The sequence below is a fragment of the Corvus kubaryi genome, unplaced genomic scaffold (genome assembly GCF_017639235.1).
Source record: "Corvus kubaryi isolate FWS band 111438036 unplaced genomic scaffold, C.kubaryi_AGA036_p1.0 37398, whole genome shotgun sequence".
Taxonomy (NCBI): Eukaryota; Metazoa; Chordata; class Aves; order Passeriformes; family Corvidae; genus Corvus; species Corvus kubaryi.
The window spans coordinates 10,897,822-10,917,438 of NW_024581137.1; the positions used below are offsets into that span (position 1 = coordinate 10,897,822).

The window sequence follows — 19,617 nt, forward strand, 5'->3', positions numbered from 1 at the left end:
CTCACTTTCCAGGATGTAAGTATTGCTATTAGGAACACGTTTGGGTTGGGGTTTTTTTGTTTTCTTTAAATGAAAGAGTCATCTCCACCAGCCATATGGAGTGGCTCCCGCTCAGCTAAGCATATCTGGTGGGAAGCACATCCATTCAACCTTTCACAGTACAGACCTTAATTCAGCAGGGAAGAGAGCTGACAGGCACCTTTGCAGCAGATTTAAATCAGAGGCAAAACCTCAAGCAATATAAAGCAATCTGAGCCAGACAGCAAAGTCATGCTGACCTTCTGCCGGTAGTACTGCAGACCCAAGCGTGACTTCGGGTTCTGCATCCTCAGGAATGACAGCACTGGGGAAGCCACCAAGCTCTTCCCAATGGCTGCCTCTGCTCTGCTGCTGCCTGATGGAGTGTTATCACTATGACAACCTACAGGTATGGGATGTGCACGATAGTGGGAGCTCCGGATGACCCAGATTGCGTGTGCATGGCTCAGAGCTGGGCTTCCCTGCCTGGGAGGGAGCAAGGAACACGTGGATCCACAGGTAACTCTCCCCTGACTCTGTCCTATCATTTGCTAGCAAGTTTGGGTTGTGGGCAAGGTAGGAGCCTTAGAGACACTGAGTAGCTAGGATTTTAAGTAATCTGCTCTGAAACGAAGAACGGGAAGACTCATTTTTCTCCTCTTTCTAGGGCCCTTTTCCTGGGCTTTTTTTCTTCAGTAAAAGACATGAAAGAATATAAGGGCACCCTTCAACTCTGTCTTCTCCAGCCTGTTAAAAGGTAAAATGCTTCCAAACTTCATATACACTGCCTGCCTCTGTGTGTGCATGCGTGTGTGTGTGTGTGTGTGCATGCGCGCATTACTTTGTTTCACTACTATGACAGCACATGCTTCTCCGAAGCTATTCACAGCATTAGAAATACAACTCCTCCCTCCAGTGCCCCGTGTGTGTGTGTGCGTGTGTGCGTGTGTGCGTGGCTTGGGCTTGCTGCTTCAGCTCACTCCTCTCAGATTGTGGGGCTGGCGGTCACGACTCTGCTCCACACCTCCAGGCTTCATATGGAGGGGAGGAGTACCGGGGAAAAGCAGGCACACAACTGACCTACAGAACCATCGATAACTTACTCCCTCGCAGCACAATTGCATAGGAAAGGGGAGGGAGGAAGGAGGGGAAGGAGGAGGGGAAGGGGGGGAAAAAAAGAAAATCCAGAGAATTCTAGTCTGGCAAATATAGTGAAACCAAGCGGTCGGAGTTCATTTGCTCTAGAAGACCAGAGAAGAAAGAGGACGTTAAATGAAAAAAGCAAGAACCATCTGTAGCTTTTTTTCCTGATAGTAGCAGTGTTTTAGAGGTAAAATGATTCCTCCGAGCAGCACGACTGAAGTCAGCGTGGATAGTGTGGAGAAAGAGAATGAAGTGGAGAGCACAGAGCAGCCCCCCTCTCCAGCATCAACTACCAGCCAGGAATCAAAGGTACTCAGAGAACGAGATTTGTTGGGGGGTTTTTTTCCGTCTTTCTTTGTTTTGAAAAGAGATGCATTGCTTTGATTTTCATTTGGAGCCCTGTGCCAGGATCAGCGGCAGAGTGCTATGAGCCACCTCTGACTGCGGTGCCTGCTCCGACACTCCTGCTTCTGAATTCTCCCTGTCACCTCAGGAGTCTGCACTGGGAAAATACCTGCCTTTTGAGATGTTTGGGTTTGTGGATTTTTGCCTGTGTTTTCTCCTCCTCATTACAGTAACGTCCTGGGGTAGTGACAGAGCTCAGGGAGGGGATCACTGTCAATGGATATTGTTAGTTATTTTCACATCAAGTATCACTGAAAGGGTTTGGTTGGAAAAATTGATTTTTCTCAAAGGTTCAGGGAAAATAATTTTGTCTGGGGGCTTGGGGTATTTCACCTGATTTTCCTTCTCTGGCAGACTCATAAGTGAACTTTCACTGTTTAATGAGTCTGTTAAAACAGGAGATAAGTGACAGTTTTATCACAATGAACGTTATGTACACCACCCAGAAAAGGATTTTTGTTTTCACAGCCTTTTTTCTGAGTTTTTCAATGTGGTTCAATTTACCTTACTGAAAATCAACTTTTAGCTTAAATGGCATAGCCTCTGAAATTTTAATTGACTCGCATATGAAAAGTTTTTCAGACTGCCAGGATGTTACTCGGAAGACAGAGAGGTAAAAGGTAAAGCAGTAACCTTACATAATGAAAGTTCTGTGCACTGGATAATGTGCTTTTACTGATCCTCTGTTACTTATGATTGATTCCATGATAGCACCTGACAGATCTTTCTGTGAACTTCATAGTGATGCTGTGTAAACATGTAAAAATAGGGAGGTCCTTGTCACTAGGGGCTTACAGGTGGGTAAAGCCTCAGGAGGTACTGTGTGAGGAAAACAGCTGCTAGACAGGGAAGGTTTGTGCTGGCCTGAGTTTAAAGGCAGTGTCTTCCTGGCTTTGATATGGAAAGACTGCTACATTATTCTGCAGTTATAGCTCTCCACTTTCTGGAGAGTGAGTTGAAATTGTCTGTGTGGGTAGAGTTTTGACGTGGGCTTTGGGATTTTTTATTTTATGTATTTATTTAGATGCTATACTCCAAGGAGGAGAGCTAAGGTATTCCCTGTGTAATACACCCTCTTTAAAAGAAAAGAGCTCTTCCAGCAACAATAGCATACAATATTCACTATGCACATTTAGCTCAACTGGAGTCTCCCTGATTCATGGAAAATGTAAAGCAAATGGATTATTGGTATAAGCCCAGGCTGTAAAAGGATATGGTACCTAAATCCCACTCCCCTGAGTCCACTTCTCTGGAACTGCTGAACTGTTACACAGCAGTGGGAAGCTTTGCCCCTAGTGAGGTCCCAAAAGTAACTGCAGCCTTCACTGCACTGCCAGCACCAGCTGCTCCAGTGTTCTGGGCTGTGCACAGGGCCCGGTGGGCTGTGTGCTCCCCGTGATCCCAGCTATGCTCCTCACCCTGTGCCAGAATGGTTAAGGAGCTCCATGTGCCACTTGATAACAATGGTGCTTGAGGGACTTTCCCGCTGGATCACAGAATGCTGTTCCCAAAACAAACTGACTGGCATGGATCCAAAACTGAGCGAAAGTGAAGAGCTTCACAGAGGGTTCCTTCTTGCTGTTTGTGCTTCCAAGGATGACAACAGGAATTAGGCACATCTGGCCAGGGAACAAATAGGCTACAAACTAGTTTATAATCAAACATTATCATCATCTATTGTCTTTTGAGCATTTGAAGCAATACACTGGAATAGGCAAAAGCTATGACCATGCAGTTGATGCCATTACTTGGATAGAGATATTCTTAGTAAACAAATTATCTGTGTGTTCACATTTTAGAGCTGCAAATATGATCAGATAGCATGATGTACTGTCATTTCAATAGATAGAGTCAAAAGAGTCTTCTGATCACTGGGGTAATAAGCTTTCATTGTTTGGTCCAAGGAAACAGGAAGATGGAAAAAATTCTGTGATTTCATAAAGATGTTGTGTGTGCTTGGGGTTTTTTTTTATTTTCTAGGATAATTGATATACTTCAAAAACTAGAGACTGACAGAAGCATTGGTCAGTGCTTTTATCCTGTGGTGTCCCATGCTGAGGGAGCTAGCCTGTCATTCACAGAAAACTAAGCTTTCTTCAGGTACTCTCTGCTGCTTAGGTTAACAAGTTCATCTGCTGCATTTACTGCAGAACAGTTTGTGCAGTATCTAACTACCCCACAATGACTTTTTTGTGTGGCAAAACACTCCAACCTTGACAATTTTTTTGTGTGGCAAAACACTCCACTTATTATGATTCCAAATGTATGAACAGAACCAACACGGATAATAGCAACCTTCAAAATGCATTTGATAACACTTCAGCAGAAAAGCAATTTTGAAAAAATAACGTAGAACTAATAAGCTGCAAGCTTGTGTCCAGTCCAACTGAATCATAGACATTGGTGGCACATAATCCCTTGTCATAATAAAGCCCAGAAATCAGTTTTATCTTGCACCCTCCAAACTGTACTTAGAAGATGTCAGGGAACAGGTACTGCAACTTCTGACTAGCGCTGAGTTTGAGAGGCAGAACTTCAGGCTGCTACAAGCAGCCAAAATTTGGAAGGATGACTCTCATGTGTTAGTCACACACCTCTGTTACAGGAAAGCAGCTCACTCTTAAACTCATGTAAAAGCCTCCCACCACCTTTTCCCATGGATTAGGAGCATAGTTGCAGTTGAGAATACCCTGGCTGCTGAAAGAGCCATCCTGTGGTACTATGGGTACAACTATTGTGCTAAAAACACTAGAACCTGAACGGCTAAGAATGTTGCAAAACTAAAAATTAATTTATTAAATTTATTGGCTCTTGAAAACATTCATTTCACACCTTAGTATGACTTGAGTGAATACTTAAAGTTCACTAGGAGAATGACTTCAGGAGAGTACCACAAAAATGCATGTAATTGCTAAATTTATTACATTCATGTGTTTGTGGTTATGGCTCCCACCTGTTTGGGTCCTTTACATCTGGTTTTCAAGAAGGCAAATTACTAGTTTGCCAAAGACTTTTTTTAATTTACAACTCAGCAAGGGAGGAAGTCATCATTTAATGAATCCTGAGGGAAAATTTCTTCCTGGTGGTAGCAATTAAAGACACACTGCACACTTGTTGAATCACTAACTTAGCAATATAAGCAGAAATCTAGTAGCAGCAATCAGAGATCATATTTCTGATGTCTTTTATCTAAATGTACCTTGGAATTTAATAAAGAAAACTAAAATTTGAAGGAATATGTGTCCAAAGAAAGGAGTCCTACACATGGCATGATTTCTTTATGTTTTGGTGTAGCTGGCACATAATTTTAACTTTGTACTTGTTTTATTTCACTGACATTTGTATATGAAGAGGAAAGAACCCATCTGCTCATTTCTTTAGTATGAATCAAGTTGTTATCACTCTTCTGTGAGCAATGGCTGGGGTATTCCCGGAAAACAGGGTCTATCTTTGAAAATTCCCCTAGCACTTTTACGTTTTAGGGGACACCTGAGCATCTACAATGTTTGAGCTAGTACCACTAGGGTGGATTAGCACTGCTGATCTTCAAGCTATTAGTTTCATGTCAATATGTTAAATGTCTTTCAGGCTTTCTCATACACCTCAGAAGGGGTATCAAGTCCTGCTTCTACCATTTTAGGCAATCACATAAAAGTTACTTATTTAAAAATATTGATGGATTTCTGTGAAGACCAAATTTTATTTCTCACAGTTTTTCCATTTCCACCTACTTTATTTAATAAAATACAGCTATAATTGGGTTGTACTGTAGTCACGCATCTTTGGAAGGATTCAAAATTTTCCTCTGAACCGCAAATTTGTGTGTCTAAGAAATTGCTTACACTCAGGTCAGCTAGGTAATTTGAACAGCTAAAAAACTGAAGAAAAAAAGATAAATTGGATCTCCAAATAAATATGGTATCTGGACTATGTATTTCAAAAAATAAATGAGTCAGTCTCAGTCTGACACTTTCACACACTGACCACCTAGTGGGCAATATTCAGGGAAATGCAGACCATTATCTTCAAATTCAGGTATGGCAATTCAGGAGATGCAGCACAGTTGTTCCAACATGAGCTAACCTGATAAGCAGTACATAAAATGGAAGTTAAAAAGAATAGGAAGCCAATAAAAGGATTTAGCATTGAAGTTCAAGATGTAGACTTCATTTATTAATATCCCCCACATCGATCAAGAAGATTGAACTTACAGACCTGCTGGATCAGTAGAGCAATATTGCTTACATGAGGTTTCAAAACCAGGAGTTAATATTGGATATTGAACAAACATAAACAGCTTGAAACTCTTTGGATTGTGTGGGATTTAAATCACATAGGACTTGTGCTATGCTGTTAAGCAGAGATCTTCCCCACTTAAAGAGTTAATACTTTATGAGGCTCCATAGATGGTTACTCATCAATATTTTAAAAGGGCAGGGAGTATGGTGTGCAGTTAGTGTTTCACTCTCCACACCAGTGATAAATATGCAGCATGTAAACTACTGCTGTAGTCTTCAAAGGAATACCAAACAGCTTAAAAACATCCCGTGAAAGGGGAAGAAAGAACAGTTCTCCTTCTGAGTGTTACTTCCATGCCTCTGTGTAAAATGGTGAGTACATGCTGTGAAGGTAAGACTAAGGGAAAGAAATTAGATTAAGTATTTTTATGTGTTTTGCAACAAATTATGTAAAGGAAGGTTTCCTTAAAGCAGGAAAGTAATACTCTAACCTATCAATGTCTCTTCAGCAGACTCATTCTTGTGTTTACACTTATTTTGAATTTTCTTTCTTACTCTCATTCTGATTGAAACTCTCTGGTATTGTTTTTACTTTGATATATATGTCAGATAAATTTCTAGGCACTTTGGGATATCTAAGACAAAATAGAAATGTGATCAGTTCATTCTCTTCTATCCACACTTTCAATGGTGCCAAAATGGAGAAGACATCTATTATCCTTCAACAACTAAAAATGACTTGACTGAAATCTATTGTGGTAAAAAGAAAAAAAAAAAAAGGATTTTAAAGAAGTGCAAATTTTCACTGAAAGAAAACAAGTTGTTTACACAGATGGAAGAGAGTTCAGTCCACAGTCACAGTCTCTTAAGCTGTATTCTTCTTCAGAAAGTCATTCTGTTGAATTCAGCTTTTACCACTACTTTTAAAAAGCCTTTCCAACACCTGTATGGTCTAATAATGGCATGGGGATGTCCTCTAGCCTTCACCCTCTTGTAATTTCCGTCTATGTTTATTTTTTGCCAGCTTGTGTGGCATTGTAATTTTAATAATATTGCTTTAGTTTAAACATCTCTTTTCCATTCTTGGTGAAGGTTTCTATCACATAAGAATAGACTTTCATCTCTCTTACCAGCCTTTTATTTTCTATACTAAATAATCTGGACTGACATAAAATAAACTCTCCATTCTTCATCTTATTCTAGTAGCAGAGCTGTGCCCCCATTTCGGTATTGAATAATCTTTCTTGGAAAAGGGTGACTGAATTTGTGCATGGCATTCTCTACGAGAGCTTGTACAGTATCACTAACTCCCAGAAACCTTGCCTCTAATGTTGTGTCTCCTAGTCACTCCTTGGTGAACCAGAGGTCTTCATTCTATTTTTCTGCAATTTCCAGGGGATCCAGGCAGGATACATTTGTCTGTCCTCATCTACAGTGGCTTGAATCAGGTCTCAGGCACAGAAGTTTGGATTTCCGCTGCTGAACTTCATCACATTTCCCTGAGCCCATCCCTCAAGATCCAGGCCTCCCCACATGTGACAAATGCCTCCCACCTCATGTTAAAGAAACTTCCCTGTCCAACCATCCAGGAGCCACTCTGGCACAGTCACTCTTGGACCACCCAAGCTGGGACCGAGGCCCCTTCCCAGCTGCACATCCCATACTCATACGGTCACACCAGGTTTCCTTACCCACTTGATCCCAGATTTCCCATAGCACATTCTCAGCCATTTCAATCCTTAACACAATTTAATCACTGTACAATAGCAAAACAACAGCTTGAGGTGGATGCCTCCAAGGAGGGACCCCAAACCAAGGAAACCCTGGGGGTTTATACCTTTACAGGTAAGCGTGGGAGAGTCTGGAGTCCTCGGCTCTTGCGGTGTCTCTGAGTGCCACCAGGCTGTGCCACAGGTCCCCACACCCTTTGTTATGCAAAGGGTCAGCAGTTCACAGTCTTGCCTGGGGTCCTGCCACCCAGAGCTCAGTCTGCAGCTGCACACAGAGCTGTCTGCACTAAATGTATTCCTCAACAGTGCCAGAGGGAAATGGCCTTATGACATGTGTAATCTTTGCAAAAAATCCAGTAATAAGAGTAGAGAGAGCGATATTGACCCTAAGACTACGTCAGTGCTGTTCTCTGAAGAACTCTGCCAATAACCAACCCTCAACTTCATCTTTCAACAGTAACCATCTCCCACTGAACTTTCCATAAAACTTATTTACTATTTTCCTTCTTTTCTGTCTTGGCTAACAGATTTCCTTTCAGCAGCATATTCAATAATTTAAACAAAATCCAAGTAGACACAATCTACCTTTGACCTAAAACATTTTCCAGAAAATTGTCTAGAAAATTGTTCATCTTATTCATTACAACTGATCTAGGAGGATTTATCTTATTTTTATTGTTTCATTTTGATTTGGTTTTGTCAAATTCTCTTGAGGTCAGATCTACAAATCTGTATTTGCTGGGATCACATTTTCTGCCTCTTGACAGAGACCTCCATTTCACTTTACATCATTTCTGTCTTGATAAAGCTTGTTAAGGAAACTTGTTTCTAGACTTTCAAAGTAAAATTTTATAACAGAGTTTAACTAGTTTCTTTTCTCCCTTTCACCTCAACAGACACATTAAACTGCTTTTTTAATGTCATGCCATAAATTTCTGTAATCTCTTTCCTATTATTCCTTTTGTTTTTCCCTAGGATCATGGTTCTGAGAAGAAGGTAAGCTGAAGTGTTTGCTGAAGTTCCAAACCAGTCTTTTACCCCGTCTTTACTGTACCACAGTCTTTTTCTTCTTTTTCGTTCTGTAGCCCAAATCTGTTCATTGACATTTCCTTAAATACTTTTTCAAAGAACTCACTCAGCTTTTCTTGATAATTAATATCATTTGACCTAAGGAACTGTGCTTGAAACATCCGGGGTTTTTTTCCATACCATTTGTTTTACTATTTTCTTTCTCTTGTTCCCCTCCCCACCATTCTTTGCAGACTCTTTTCTTAGTCCAAATTTCCTTTTTGAGGTAACTATTTTCATGCAGTTTTCCAAGAGCACCCATTCACAGAGCCTTTTTATTTATCTTCATTTCATAGCATTCGTATTAGTATTACAGCTTTGAAGAAATTATATATCCCTTACACATCCAAGCACATTCAAGACAGCTCTGCTGCTTTCCAGACCACTGCTGAGACATTCATACCTTCCTACTGATACTAGTTCAGGTCCTTCTGTGCCATGCTCCAAAGAGTGATGGAGTCTAAAATATACCTCTAGGTATCTGAGAGTGCTGAAGGCTTGAACTTTCTACAAGGGAATGGAGAACATCAATTTTGGATTTTTGAAATCCAAAACCTGGCTTAAAGGTTCATTTTTCCCATGCATTTTATTTAATTTAAATGCAAGTAAATCATAACAACTTGATAGAAAACTGTAATTCTTTGTATGACAGGCATTTTGCCTATTGCCTAGGAGCCATTGCTGTATACTCCTGATGGGTAGAAGTTTGCATATTTGATAAATTTATACTCATGTTTGTCAGGCAGAGGACTAGGCTTTCAGATGTGAGCATGAGTTGAATATTCTTAACACAGTACTCAGTCCTGCACAACTTCCAGTTGCATAGGCAAGCAGTCATTCAGTCATTCAGTGTTAAATGAGCACTTCCAAGGCAAGTGCTGAAGCTTAAGCAAACTTTGCACGTTCGTTAGCAAGGAGGACCAGCTGTGAAAATGAAAAATCTATGTGTGAGCAACTGACTTGACTTTGTTTTCCTTTGACATACACCTCAGTTGGAGGAAACTCCCTTTAATTCAGTAGACCAATTGATAGAGTAAATGCTCCTTGTCAGGGAATTTAACTCAGGAATCCTGTAAAACGTATTTACAATGGATGTCTGAAAAAGAGTTTTCTGGAGTCTCTGACATCAGCAGTTAAATACGACAAATGGCTTGCACATCTTCTTATTTATTAAAATGAAATGAGTTTCACGTCTGTAGTCTCACATAAACATGCTAGAGGCTCATGGAATATTTCTCCCTGACAGGTCAGCATTTCTTAGCTGACCTGTTTCTAAGTGATGAGAGTAGTTTGCTAAGTACTGTCAAATGGAAGCATTACTGTTTAGGGGCTGCAGTGGTGTTAAAAATATCATAGCATGAATAATTGTGAGAGAGAGGTATTTCCCAGCACAGGAGGCTGCAAGTTCAATATGGAACTGCAGTCCTTTAGGCAAGTAACAGCAACAACTTTAATGCTTTTCTTTTCTGTAGACATAATATGCTCCATCTCTGAGTGCCATTTAAAAGCTTTATTAAAATGCCACACATGCACTGCTTTATTAATAAAGATCATTTTAGCAGTCTAGTATTCTGAATAGAAAAGGAAAATGAAGCTGACCTATAGTAACCGATGATTAGGCTTAACGAAGAAAGGAGCAAGATATTATAAACTTGTATTCACAAAGCTATTAAAATCTGCATTTAGAATATTTTTTTTCACTTATTCATCAGAGTAAGACAAAGAAATGTGTGTTTTGGAAGCACAGCTACAGGTGAGAGGGCAAAGTCAACCTGACAGATTATTATAGCAAATACTGTTAAATACGATCTTACAGACAGATGCCATTACCACAGTATTTGACTTCTTTTTTTTTTTTTTTCCAAAATTGCTCATTCTTAGTGAAGGGAGGCATCAGCTTTTGTCAACCAAGGGTCAGATTTCTGGCATGATGCAAAAAAGTCACCTTCTAAAATGTCACTTATACAGGTGCACTATTCATCATTGATTTAACAGTGTTTTCCCTGCCAGTTTAAATGCTGTGGTTCCCAAAATCAAACTATCTTGAGACTGAAATGAGAGTCTAAAAGCCCTTACCCAGCCTTTGTGCATACAAAGGGTGAGAAATGGCCTTGGACGGGGTATCTCCATGATCACAAATAATAAACCTTCCAGGCAAAATTCAGCATGGTAAACTTCTGTGCAATTAAATTGAGAATCCAGTTGTTCAGATGTTTCAACCTCATATGCATTTTTAAAATGCACCTACTGTTATCAGCTAGTATCAGTCAACTCAAGGACCCAGCATATACCATTTTTGTTGTACCTCTTAGTGTACTTATTTATATTATTTGTAAGTGTTATTAGATAATTTCTCACTTATGTTCACACATCCTCTTTTAATTTAAATTATCTAATCAAGGAATAATTTACAAATAAACACAAGGTAACTTATTTTCCAGACATTTCTGGTAAGGAGCATTCCAGCGAAATGCGTGCTTTAAATAAAAGCACTTAGTGTTTATTTTTCAATGTCAAAACATCTGATCTTGAGGAATTGTTCAGTTTCTTGATTGTATAAATTTTTGCTGGGGAGGTTTCCCTGACAGCAGGTGAAATTTCCAGAGAAAAGAGAAAAAAAATTGCATCCTAGGTTATGTTGTACAGCCTCACCTGTAATTAGAGACCAGCTATAGGCAGGTAAGTTAGTAGTTCAGTTCCCCTATGTTATAAATGGAACACAGACCAAAACTGTTTTATCAAAGGTGATTTAGAGGAAAAGCCTGCTTTGTGTGATCTAAATTAGCCTCTCTGAGCAGAAATCTTTTTCCATTGACCATAGCAGGCAGCTACAGCTGAGTTAAAAGCTCAGATTTAAGTGAGGTGAAAACCACTGGGATTCTGTCAGAGCGAGGTCTTGAACCTTGCCTACAGAGACTGGTCAGCTGTCTGTTCCCCTGCATGGCTAGTCTGTCTGACTTTCCTCTCTCTGGCCCACAGCTCTCTCAAAGACATTCTGAAAAGCTGCAGTTGTTTTTTATGCATACATAGAACAAAATCATTCAAACTTTGAATATTTTTGCTAAGCAGAACTGCTGTTTTCTAGCCGGTCCTGTAATGGAAAGCTACGCACCTATGACAAAAAGAGAGAAAAGTGTGAGCCTATCCAGGCTTCAGAATGTGAAGTGCTGCTGTTAAACTGTAGCCACAAGATGAATCATGTACCAGTTTCGTGAAGTATGGGCACGCAGGAGTCTTTGGCAGGTTCACAGCAGTTAGATCTACCTCCTGTAGTTAGTTGTAATGATAAATGGATTTCATCCTCCTGACCGTTACACATCCAGGCAAACAGTTACCTTTTTTGCTACCTCACCAACTCACTCTCTGCCTTTCTTTCTTCCCTCTCTGTTCCTATTCTCAAATGCTGTAAACCATGACGAGGCTCTCTGATACAATGAGTCTTTACAGGAAAAACTTCCGTATTTCCAAGCTTAGCCAAGTTTAGAGATTTCTGTTAAGAAAATGGATGGTGGTTCTTCTGTTAGGGAAAAGGCCTTTTTATAAACATTGTGTGGATGCAGACACTCATGCCATAAGTACACTTGGGAAAAAAGCAAACCCACAGTTTGTACTTTCCCTTTCACCTATACTTCAGCTGTACTTGCATTATTCACTTGCATTTAATTTCCTCACATTTTCTGGTTTTACGTAGTCTGTTCCTCGTGTGTGGATGCCTATTTATCTCTTGATGTAACCTCATCGTGCCTTTGTATGTAGATACAGGAAACTATACACAAATTTAAAATGTGGACAATGAGGTAATACAAAACATTCCTTAAGGAGAAGAAATAAAGCCTTCTTCCTAGTTTTTCCATCTTGTCCCCTCCTTTCTGGGTAGGTAGCTGGGGACCAATGCTACTCAGAAGATCCCTTTTCAAGTGCAGTGCTGGTGAAGGGCTTTTGAGCTCCTGCCTACCCCAGAAGCTTAGGCTCCCACAGACTTCCCCAGGCTGCAATTCTGCCCTTCAACAACACTGGCTTTTTTAACAGTTCCTGCCTGGCATCCAAGAAAAATGCTCTGGACATCTTCCTTAGATATTATCAAAGCTAACATGAATGCCAACAGCTGTAATAGACCTACCTGAGTCCTGCAAGAATGTAAACAAATTGAAAGCGTTTCATAAAGGTCCAAAAAAATGACAGTCAAACCTTAAATGAAAAATCTTAATAGAGTGATTTTCCTTTGAGGATAATGCAACTATGACTAGATGCTGGCCAGAAGTAGCCACTCAGTCTGCTCAAAGAAGCATCAGTTCTTTTTTAAACAAGATGAGAAAGCTAGCCTATTTTTTTTCTGGCATTGTAGGGAACACACTGTAATAAATACAATATTCCTGAAGTAGCAATAGAGGTAATGTCATTTCATCTTTACTACCAGCTACTGAATTCCAGGAAAAAAAAAAAATCTCCTTTCCATGAGTTAATATCCTTCCAGTACAGTCACACTCATAGCCTCTGCTGCATATATTAAAAAAAAAAAAAAAAAAAAAAAACCAAACAAAAAACTAATGGGAGAAAATTGATATAAATCTCAGAATTTAGCAATACACTTGATCTTTAGTTCAGCAGTAGGCAGTAACTGTATTTCTGCTGTAATATTTCACATGCCTTATAAGTCAGTGTTACTCAGCTAACATCAAGAATTTTACCTACTCTGACTGTAGAATAAATGAGACAAAGCTAAACTCTTCCTGGAAGTCCCCCCTCTTTTGCAGGATTCATATTCACATTCTTTAAAACTCTCTTTTAACTTGACTTTCCTTTCTTCTTCCTTCTATGTCCCTGCTTTCCTCCCTGCCTGAATCCCTCCTGCAGCCCCATGCAATATGCTGTTCCTGTTAAAGTCACTGATATTATTTTTGTCAGACAAGGCTTCACAGTTTTACTGGTCCAAGATCCCTGACTTTCCTATCAAAGCAGTAACTCCTATTACATTAAATAACTGATAACTTATGTCAATGACAACAGCTCTTTTCTCTTGCAACACCAAAATTATGAAGCTCCATTTATTAGGTGAGCACAACATCATGACAGTATTACAAGCTTTTTTTCAAAAACATTATTACTATTATTAGGTGTTTGTGTGCAGGATTTCATTAGCAACAGTTTGACTTTAGAAAATTTTGATGAACTTAAAAAAGATTCTTAAAATTCAGAAAAAAAAACTTAGTTCTTCAGAAAGAAGAACTTATAGTCTTAAATTCTCTTTTTTCATATGGCATTCTGTATGCAACTATCTTTTTACACAAAACCAGCTATCTCAGTATGAAACCACATTTTTACAGTTCAGTCAATCTTGAAATTTTGATAGAGGTAATTTGAGAAGGAAAGTTGTGCAGCTGGTGAGGATAAAAATAAAATGTTTTTGTTTTGCAGGGTTGATCTTGAAACAGTAGCTGGCTAAAGATATGTTCAGCAGCTTGGAGGTTTAGGAAAAAATATAAAAGAAATGGATTAGCCTGAGGCAAAAGGAGTCAAAAATAGATCATAAATCTCATACTTAACAACTCCTGCTAACATCTCCAAACATACGTATTTACATTGTCAACTTCTTGAAGCAGTGTTTAGGCCTTCAAATGTCTCCATAAAGTGCCAAGTAACTGTGTGTCATCTGTATGACAGTATCATCATCAAGTTAAACAGATTTTCCATGTGGAGAATTGGCCTATTCTTTATGTAGGACATTGAATGCAGTTTTTGCTGGACATGACTAAAAAGTAATAACAAAAAGACAAAAGACAGAGTGAGACGGAAACTTTCTGTAGCAGTAACAGATTCCTTGGAAACTGGTACTACAAGCACAATTTTCCCAAAAGTTTTTGGAAATGCTTTTTGAAAATCAGAGAGCTGCTAGAGTATATTTGCTTAAAGGGATAAATGCATGCTGTATTTTGCACTTTGAGAAGAGCTATAATGGAAAATGTACCAGATCTGGACCAGATCTGAAAATAAACGGTCTTTGTCATGATGGACATTAAGATAACTGGCTGCAGAACAAATGACAAGGAAAATGTTATCAAGGTAGAAAAAACTTTTAATTGACACAGCATTTTTTATGTATGAGGTAGCTGCCATAGAACTTTAGAATTGAAAATACAAGATGAAGGAAACCCTGTGGGTACCCAGGAAAAGCATGGAGAAGCCCAGAAGGATTAACTAACTTTGCTCCTCCTATGCTATCAGCTCTGCCCCCAGATCCAGGACTTCATGCCAGCATGGTGTCAGGGCAGCAATGTGCACCAGGACCATGTGGATCCTGTTAGACTTGTGGTGTCTAAACCAGCATTGCCAGGGTGGCCAAGTGTCCTGGCCTTCTGAGTGGCTGGCAAGAAGCAGCGTTCACATGATGAGACATGCAAGTGTTCAGGAGGGATAAAAGGCAGCAAATTTGCTAGCAGGTTGCAAAAGTATACACAAGAAGAGGAAGGGAACCAAGAAAAAGAAAAATTGGAAGGGAACCAACAAACACTGCTAATATTCTGTGTATAAGTTCCTATGCCGTATCTCACTGAGAAGGGCTTGAAATGGAAACATGGAAACGAGTTATAGGATTTGGATCTGAATCTCTGTTTGTGAACAGGGAGCAAAGAAGGTAGTGAGAAACCTGTGGGATCAAGTGAGACAAAATATCTGCTTGTAGGCTTCTCTTAAGCCAATAGGCCATACAGCACCCGAGTTCTGGCATTGTTTTCTTTCTTTGACTGAAAACCAGAGTAATATAATCTCAAAGTTAAAGCACAGTAGCTAAGCAAGAATTGGACAGAATTTATTCACACAAAGTATGAATTGATACAAGTGTCTAGGAAAGACAGAAGAAGCAGAAGTGTAATGTCTCCTGGATCTATCTATATTTGGTTGTGGAGCAGCAGAAGACAAAGGTGGTTTAAGAAAAAGAGGAGGGAATTTAAAAGTCAGATAGAATCAGCCAGGTAATAGAATGTCAAATGGGGCCAGGTGTTTTTTCATGCTGCATGAAACATAAAAAGAAACATAAAAAGTTTTATTTCAAAATATACAAACAACAAAACGACCCCTCCAACCCTGAGCCATTACTCAGGATACATGCTCAATGAAGTCAGTGGGAGTTAGCAGTAAGCAAAGACCTTAGGATTTGGACCAGTGACAATAACTTTTTTGTAGAGCTGAGTACTTACATGTTTTTGTTGCAAAGCAATTTTAACAGTGTAAGTTCTGAGCCCCAGAAGTAAGAGTGGAAACACTGACAGAATATTAACTATAACAACTCCCAGTAGATCTCACACTTCCTTTTTGTTTTAAGATGACACAAATGTGATAATTCAGTATGTGGGTTGTGGTGTTCACGTTAATTTGCCCTCAGTTAGTATCAGCGTCTCTGCCAGATGTATTTCCATATTTGCTTCAAGAGATATACTACCATTTAAAGTATTATGAAACAGCTCTGTTAACAAAAATAAAAGGAAAAAAAAAAAAAAAGAAAATGGATACAATATATTAGGGGAAACTACTGCTGTAGGTAGCCCAGCATTTTTTTAGCAGAACACTGTCGTGGTTTGGGTTTTTTTTAGAGGTCCAAGGGTGTTATACTGAGGCACAAGATCGATAGGGGAGATGCACATTTCATAGAGGTACAGACATGAGATACCGTCAAGGATGATTAATTTTACATTCACAATCACATTTGCTCCAGATTATTCATGAGAAGGAAAAGAAGCAAAACTCACATCCTGTTATTGTCAATCTTGAAGACTCTCAGCAGGTAGTTACCAGAGTAGCTTCTTTCACCTCATCAGGGCTGCCTGGATTTACATCACTCTGAAACCCAGCCTTTTAATCTCCAAATTTCATTGTGCCACTTCCACCTCACCAAAGATTAGTAAATGACTGAATCAGGAGTTACCAAAGGGGAATCAGTGTTCCATTTAGAAGCTGAAATGGAAAAGAGCTATCCAAAAAGAGATGCAAAAGATGAGATTCCCAGAAGGGACCTCAGAGATAACAGTCCAAATGCCTTCTACACCAAGGGACAAGAGATAACAACATCCTGATAGAGGCAAAGTATGGAGATGACTGGCTGCTTAGCAACCAGGTGCCTGAGGTGAACCCCAAAGTATAAAACAAGACGTTGTAAACACCTACCTGTCTTGAAATTGAAAGTACAGGCTGATTTTTAAAAAAATGGAAGGACTATTCCTAACCATGCATTTTGGTTTCAGGAGGAAAATTTGGAGACAGTTCAGTTGTCAGACCACAAAAGGGAGACAGGACTTACACAGAGGTCTGCACCAGACACCTTTCGTAACCTGAATTATAAAGGATGTCCTGCAGCTGTTGCCACCCATGTGGGAACAGTTATTTAGCAGCAGGGAGAACAGAATCCTGGATATAGGTACAGGATTTGTAGTCTTTGCCTCTGCTCCTGAGAGAAGCAGCCTGTCTTTTGTTAGGTGAGGCAGCAGAGGAGATCAAAGAGACAAAATATTTTGCAACACTGATATTTGATAATGACTGGAGTGTTCCTTAGTTTGATTTGCAAAGTGTTCTGATTTATGCACATGTTGACAAAGGAGGGAGAATTGATGATCATTGAGCTCAACACAATGAACCCAGTAGATCTTACTTTGGGACTGTTAATCTGATTTTCGTCAATTGGATTACAAATTTAGGAAAGCTACAGTACAGATTCTCTGAAAGATATTGTGACTTGTTATCTTGAAATACTGCAAATTTGAGAAAGATTCTCTCCTAGAAGCAGGCTGGAGGCACACCATGGTTGAGTGATATTATAAGCATTTTCCACACAAAAAATAAACTTGAATCAAACCTGTTAGGAAGTTTGAAGAAATACTGAGATCTCATGAAGATAATGTAGCATACACTCTTTTCTTTCTAGATTACTCTTTCTAACACAGCTTGATTAAAAGAAATCAAAGGAATACATCAAAATAGAGCTGTTCAAAAACACAGAAGCAAAAATAGTGTTAGATACAAAATTTGAGAGTTTGGGTGTGGATTTTACTCAGTTTTTGATAAAAAAAGCCTTACATTTTTCTTCATCTTCATTCATACAAGTATTTATTTTGCATATGTTTCCTTCTTTTTATAAGATATTTTAAACTGTTTAAATGACTGTTAGTCTTTTGAAGTTACTATGAAAATATAATTTAGCAGGGAAGGAAACATGAGCACAGGGTAAGTTACAATTTCCTAAAATCTAATAGAGTGTCTTCTCTTTTTATGCCTTAGGACTAAGTAGACAGTTTTGACCATAATAGAGAGAAAAAAGGATTTCCCTGAGATGTGATGGCAATTGATACACTTAATAAATTTTGTTTCCTCAAATCTATCACTCCCTGTACTGCATTACTTTATTCTGTCATATCTGATACTGAATTTTGAAGATATATAAAGAGACTTTTCATATTTTCAGGCCTTAGAACTTTGTGTACTTTATTTCATGTTTGTCTCACATATTTGCCAATCCTGGTTCCTTTCAGTGTTAGAAGATGACTCACCTTAGGATAAGTTCAAACCAACTGCAGGATAAATTGTTGGGAACCATGTGCATTTTTAGCTTGGCTTAAACCAAACCAGAGTCATAGAGAGTGAACAGCTCTGCTAAGCAGTTTGGCTGCAGGCTGACCTCTTGACAATTCAGAGGTCGCTAACTAGAGATGCAAACACACAGGTGGCAAGGATGTAGTGCATCAGGAGAGGGCTGAGGACATGGGATTCACAGAGACATTTGTGGGAGCAGTGACACCTGGGCATCCCTTCAGATTTCATGCTTTCAGACCCTGAGGCTCTTTCAAGGATTTTTGCTGCTACACTCTGTCATGTCAATCAGAGCATTTCATTGTACTTTAGGACTCTGTGTGTGAAGCAAAATCACAGAAAGAGCCTTGCCTGGAAAGGATTATATTCTAAATAGGCCTGAGAATCCGTGAGTGGATTTAAAAAGTAATATAAGACAGGGAGGAGAATCTGAGGACGATGATCAGAGCTGCAAGAGCCAAACAGAGTAGTTTTAGGTACCCAATGAATCACTAATAATATTATTGGTAGATATTATGGAAAATGTCTCCTCTTTGACTATTTCAGTACAATATTCAACCAGAAAGTTTGAATTATTTGCTTTTTACAACAATAAAAAACATATTTGTTCTAACGCCAGCTATGCAATCTTCTTTGGGAAAATACACAAATATAATACGTAGCAGATTCTGCAATAATGAACACTCCCTCTTTGTCTGTAGTGGATTAAAAGGATACAGCTTCCAAGAGAGCTGACTAGAGCAAACACAACTGCATGATAGGGCCAGATTCTCAGACTGTATAAATCATCTGCAATTGAAGTCAGTTTAGCTAATTGTACCAGCAGAGTATTCTGACTATTTATTATTTAGAAAGAAGATGGTAGAAATCAGCTTTGCTTACAAATTTTATCATGGGTGCTTTGCCAATAAACAATACAACTCCTTAAGTATTAGAAAGATCATTTTATCTTGTTAATGTTATAAGACATGGTACTCCTCTCATCAACAGGCAAACACATATATTGTTTATGAAATTGCATACTGCCTTTAGGCATGTTATAATCTTATTTTTGCTCATTAAAATGCCAAGGCAGACCATTTTCAACTCAAAATAAGTAAAAAACCCACTCTTGTCTGTCCTCAAAATTCACTTGCTTTTGTATCTCTCAGTTTTAAGAAGAAAATCATTAGCCTTCATGCTCACAAAAAGTAAGCGCTCCTATTTGAGCTGGTTCCCTGTTGGCTCTGGACCAGCACAGCTAGCTGGAGCCCAGAAATGCCGCCAGGGTATCTTACACCCTGGTAACATCCAGTCCTTCAACAATGCTAGTAAACAACTGAAGTACGTTCTGAGAGTTGCTAATACAAATTGAATGTTCTTTGACCCAGAAAATGGACTGTACTCAGTAGAGGAGATGCCATTCATCAAGGCTTTGTTCTCTCCCTTATTTGAAATGCTTT

At 39.1% G+C, this 19,617-nt stretch overlaps 1 protein-coding gene across 2 annotated transcripts in view; it reads left to right on the top strand.

The window, feature by feature from the left end:
* Window positions 1-950: 950 nt before the first annotated feature.
* STAC (SH3 and cysteine rich domain) overlaps window positions 951-19,617 on the top strand; it is a 71,447-nt gene continuing 52,780 nt past the window's right edge. The window contains exon 1 of one of the 2 annotated variants that reach the window (XM_042043709.1): window positions 951-1,470. In XM_042043709.1, the coding sequence (XP_041899643.1) occupies window positions 1,354-1,470 (117 nt within the window). In that variant the 5' untranslated portion in view covers window positions 951-1,353. Of the gene's footprint in view, window positions 1,471-6,046; window positions 6,177-19,617 lie in introns of those variants that run through there. The other variant, XM_042043710.1, reaches the window with a different exon arrangement.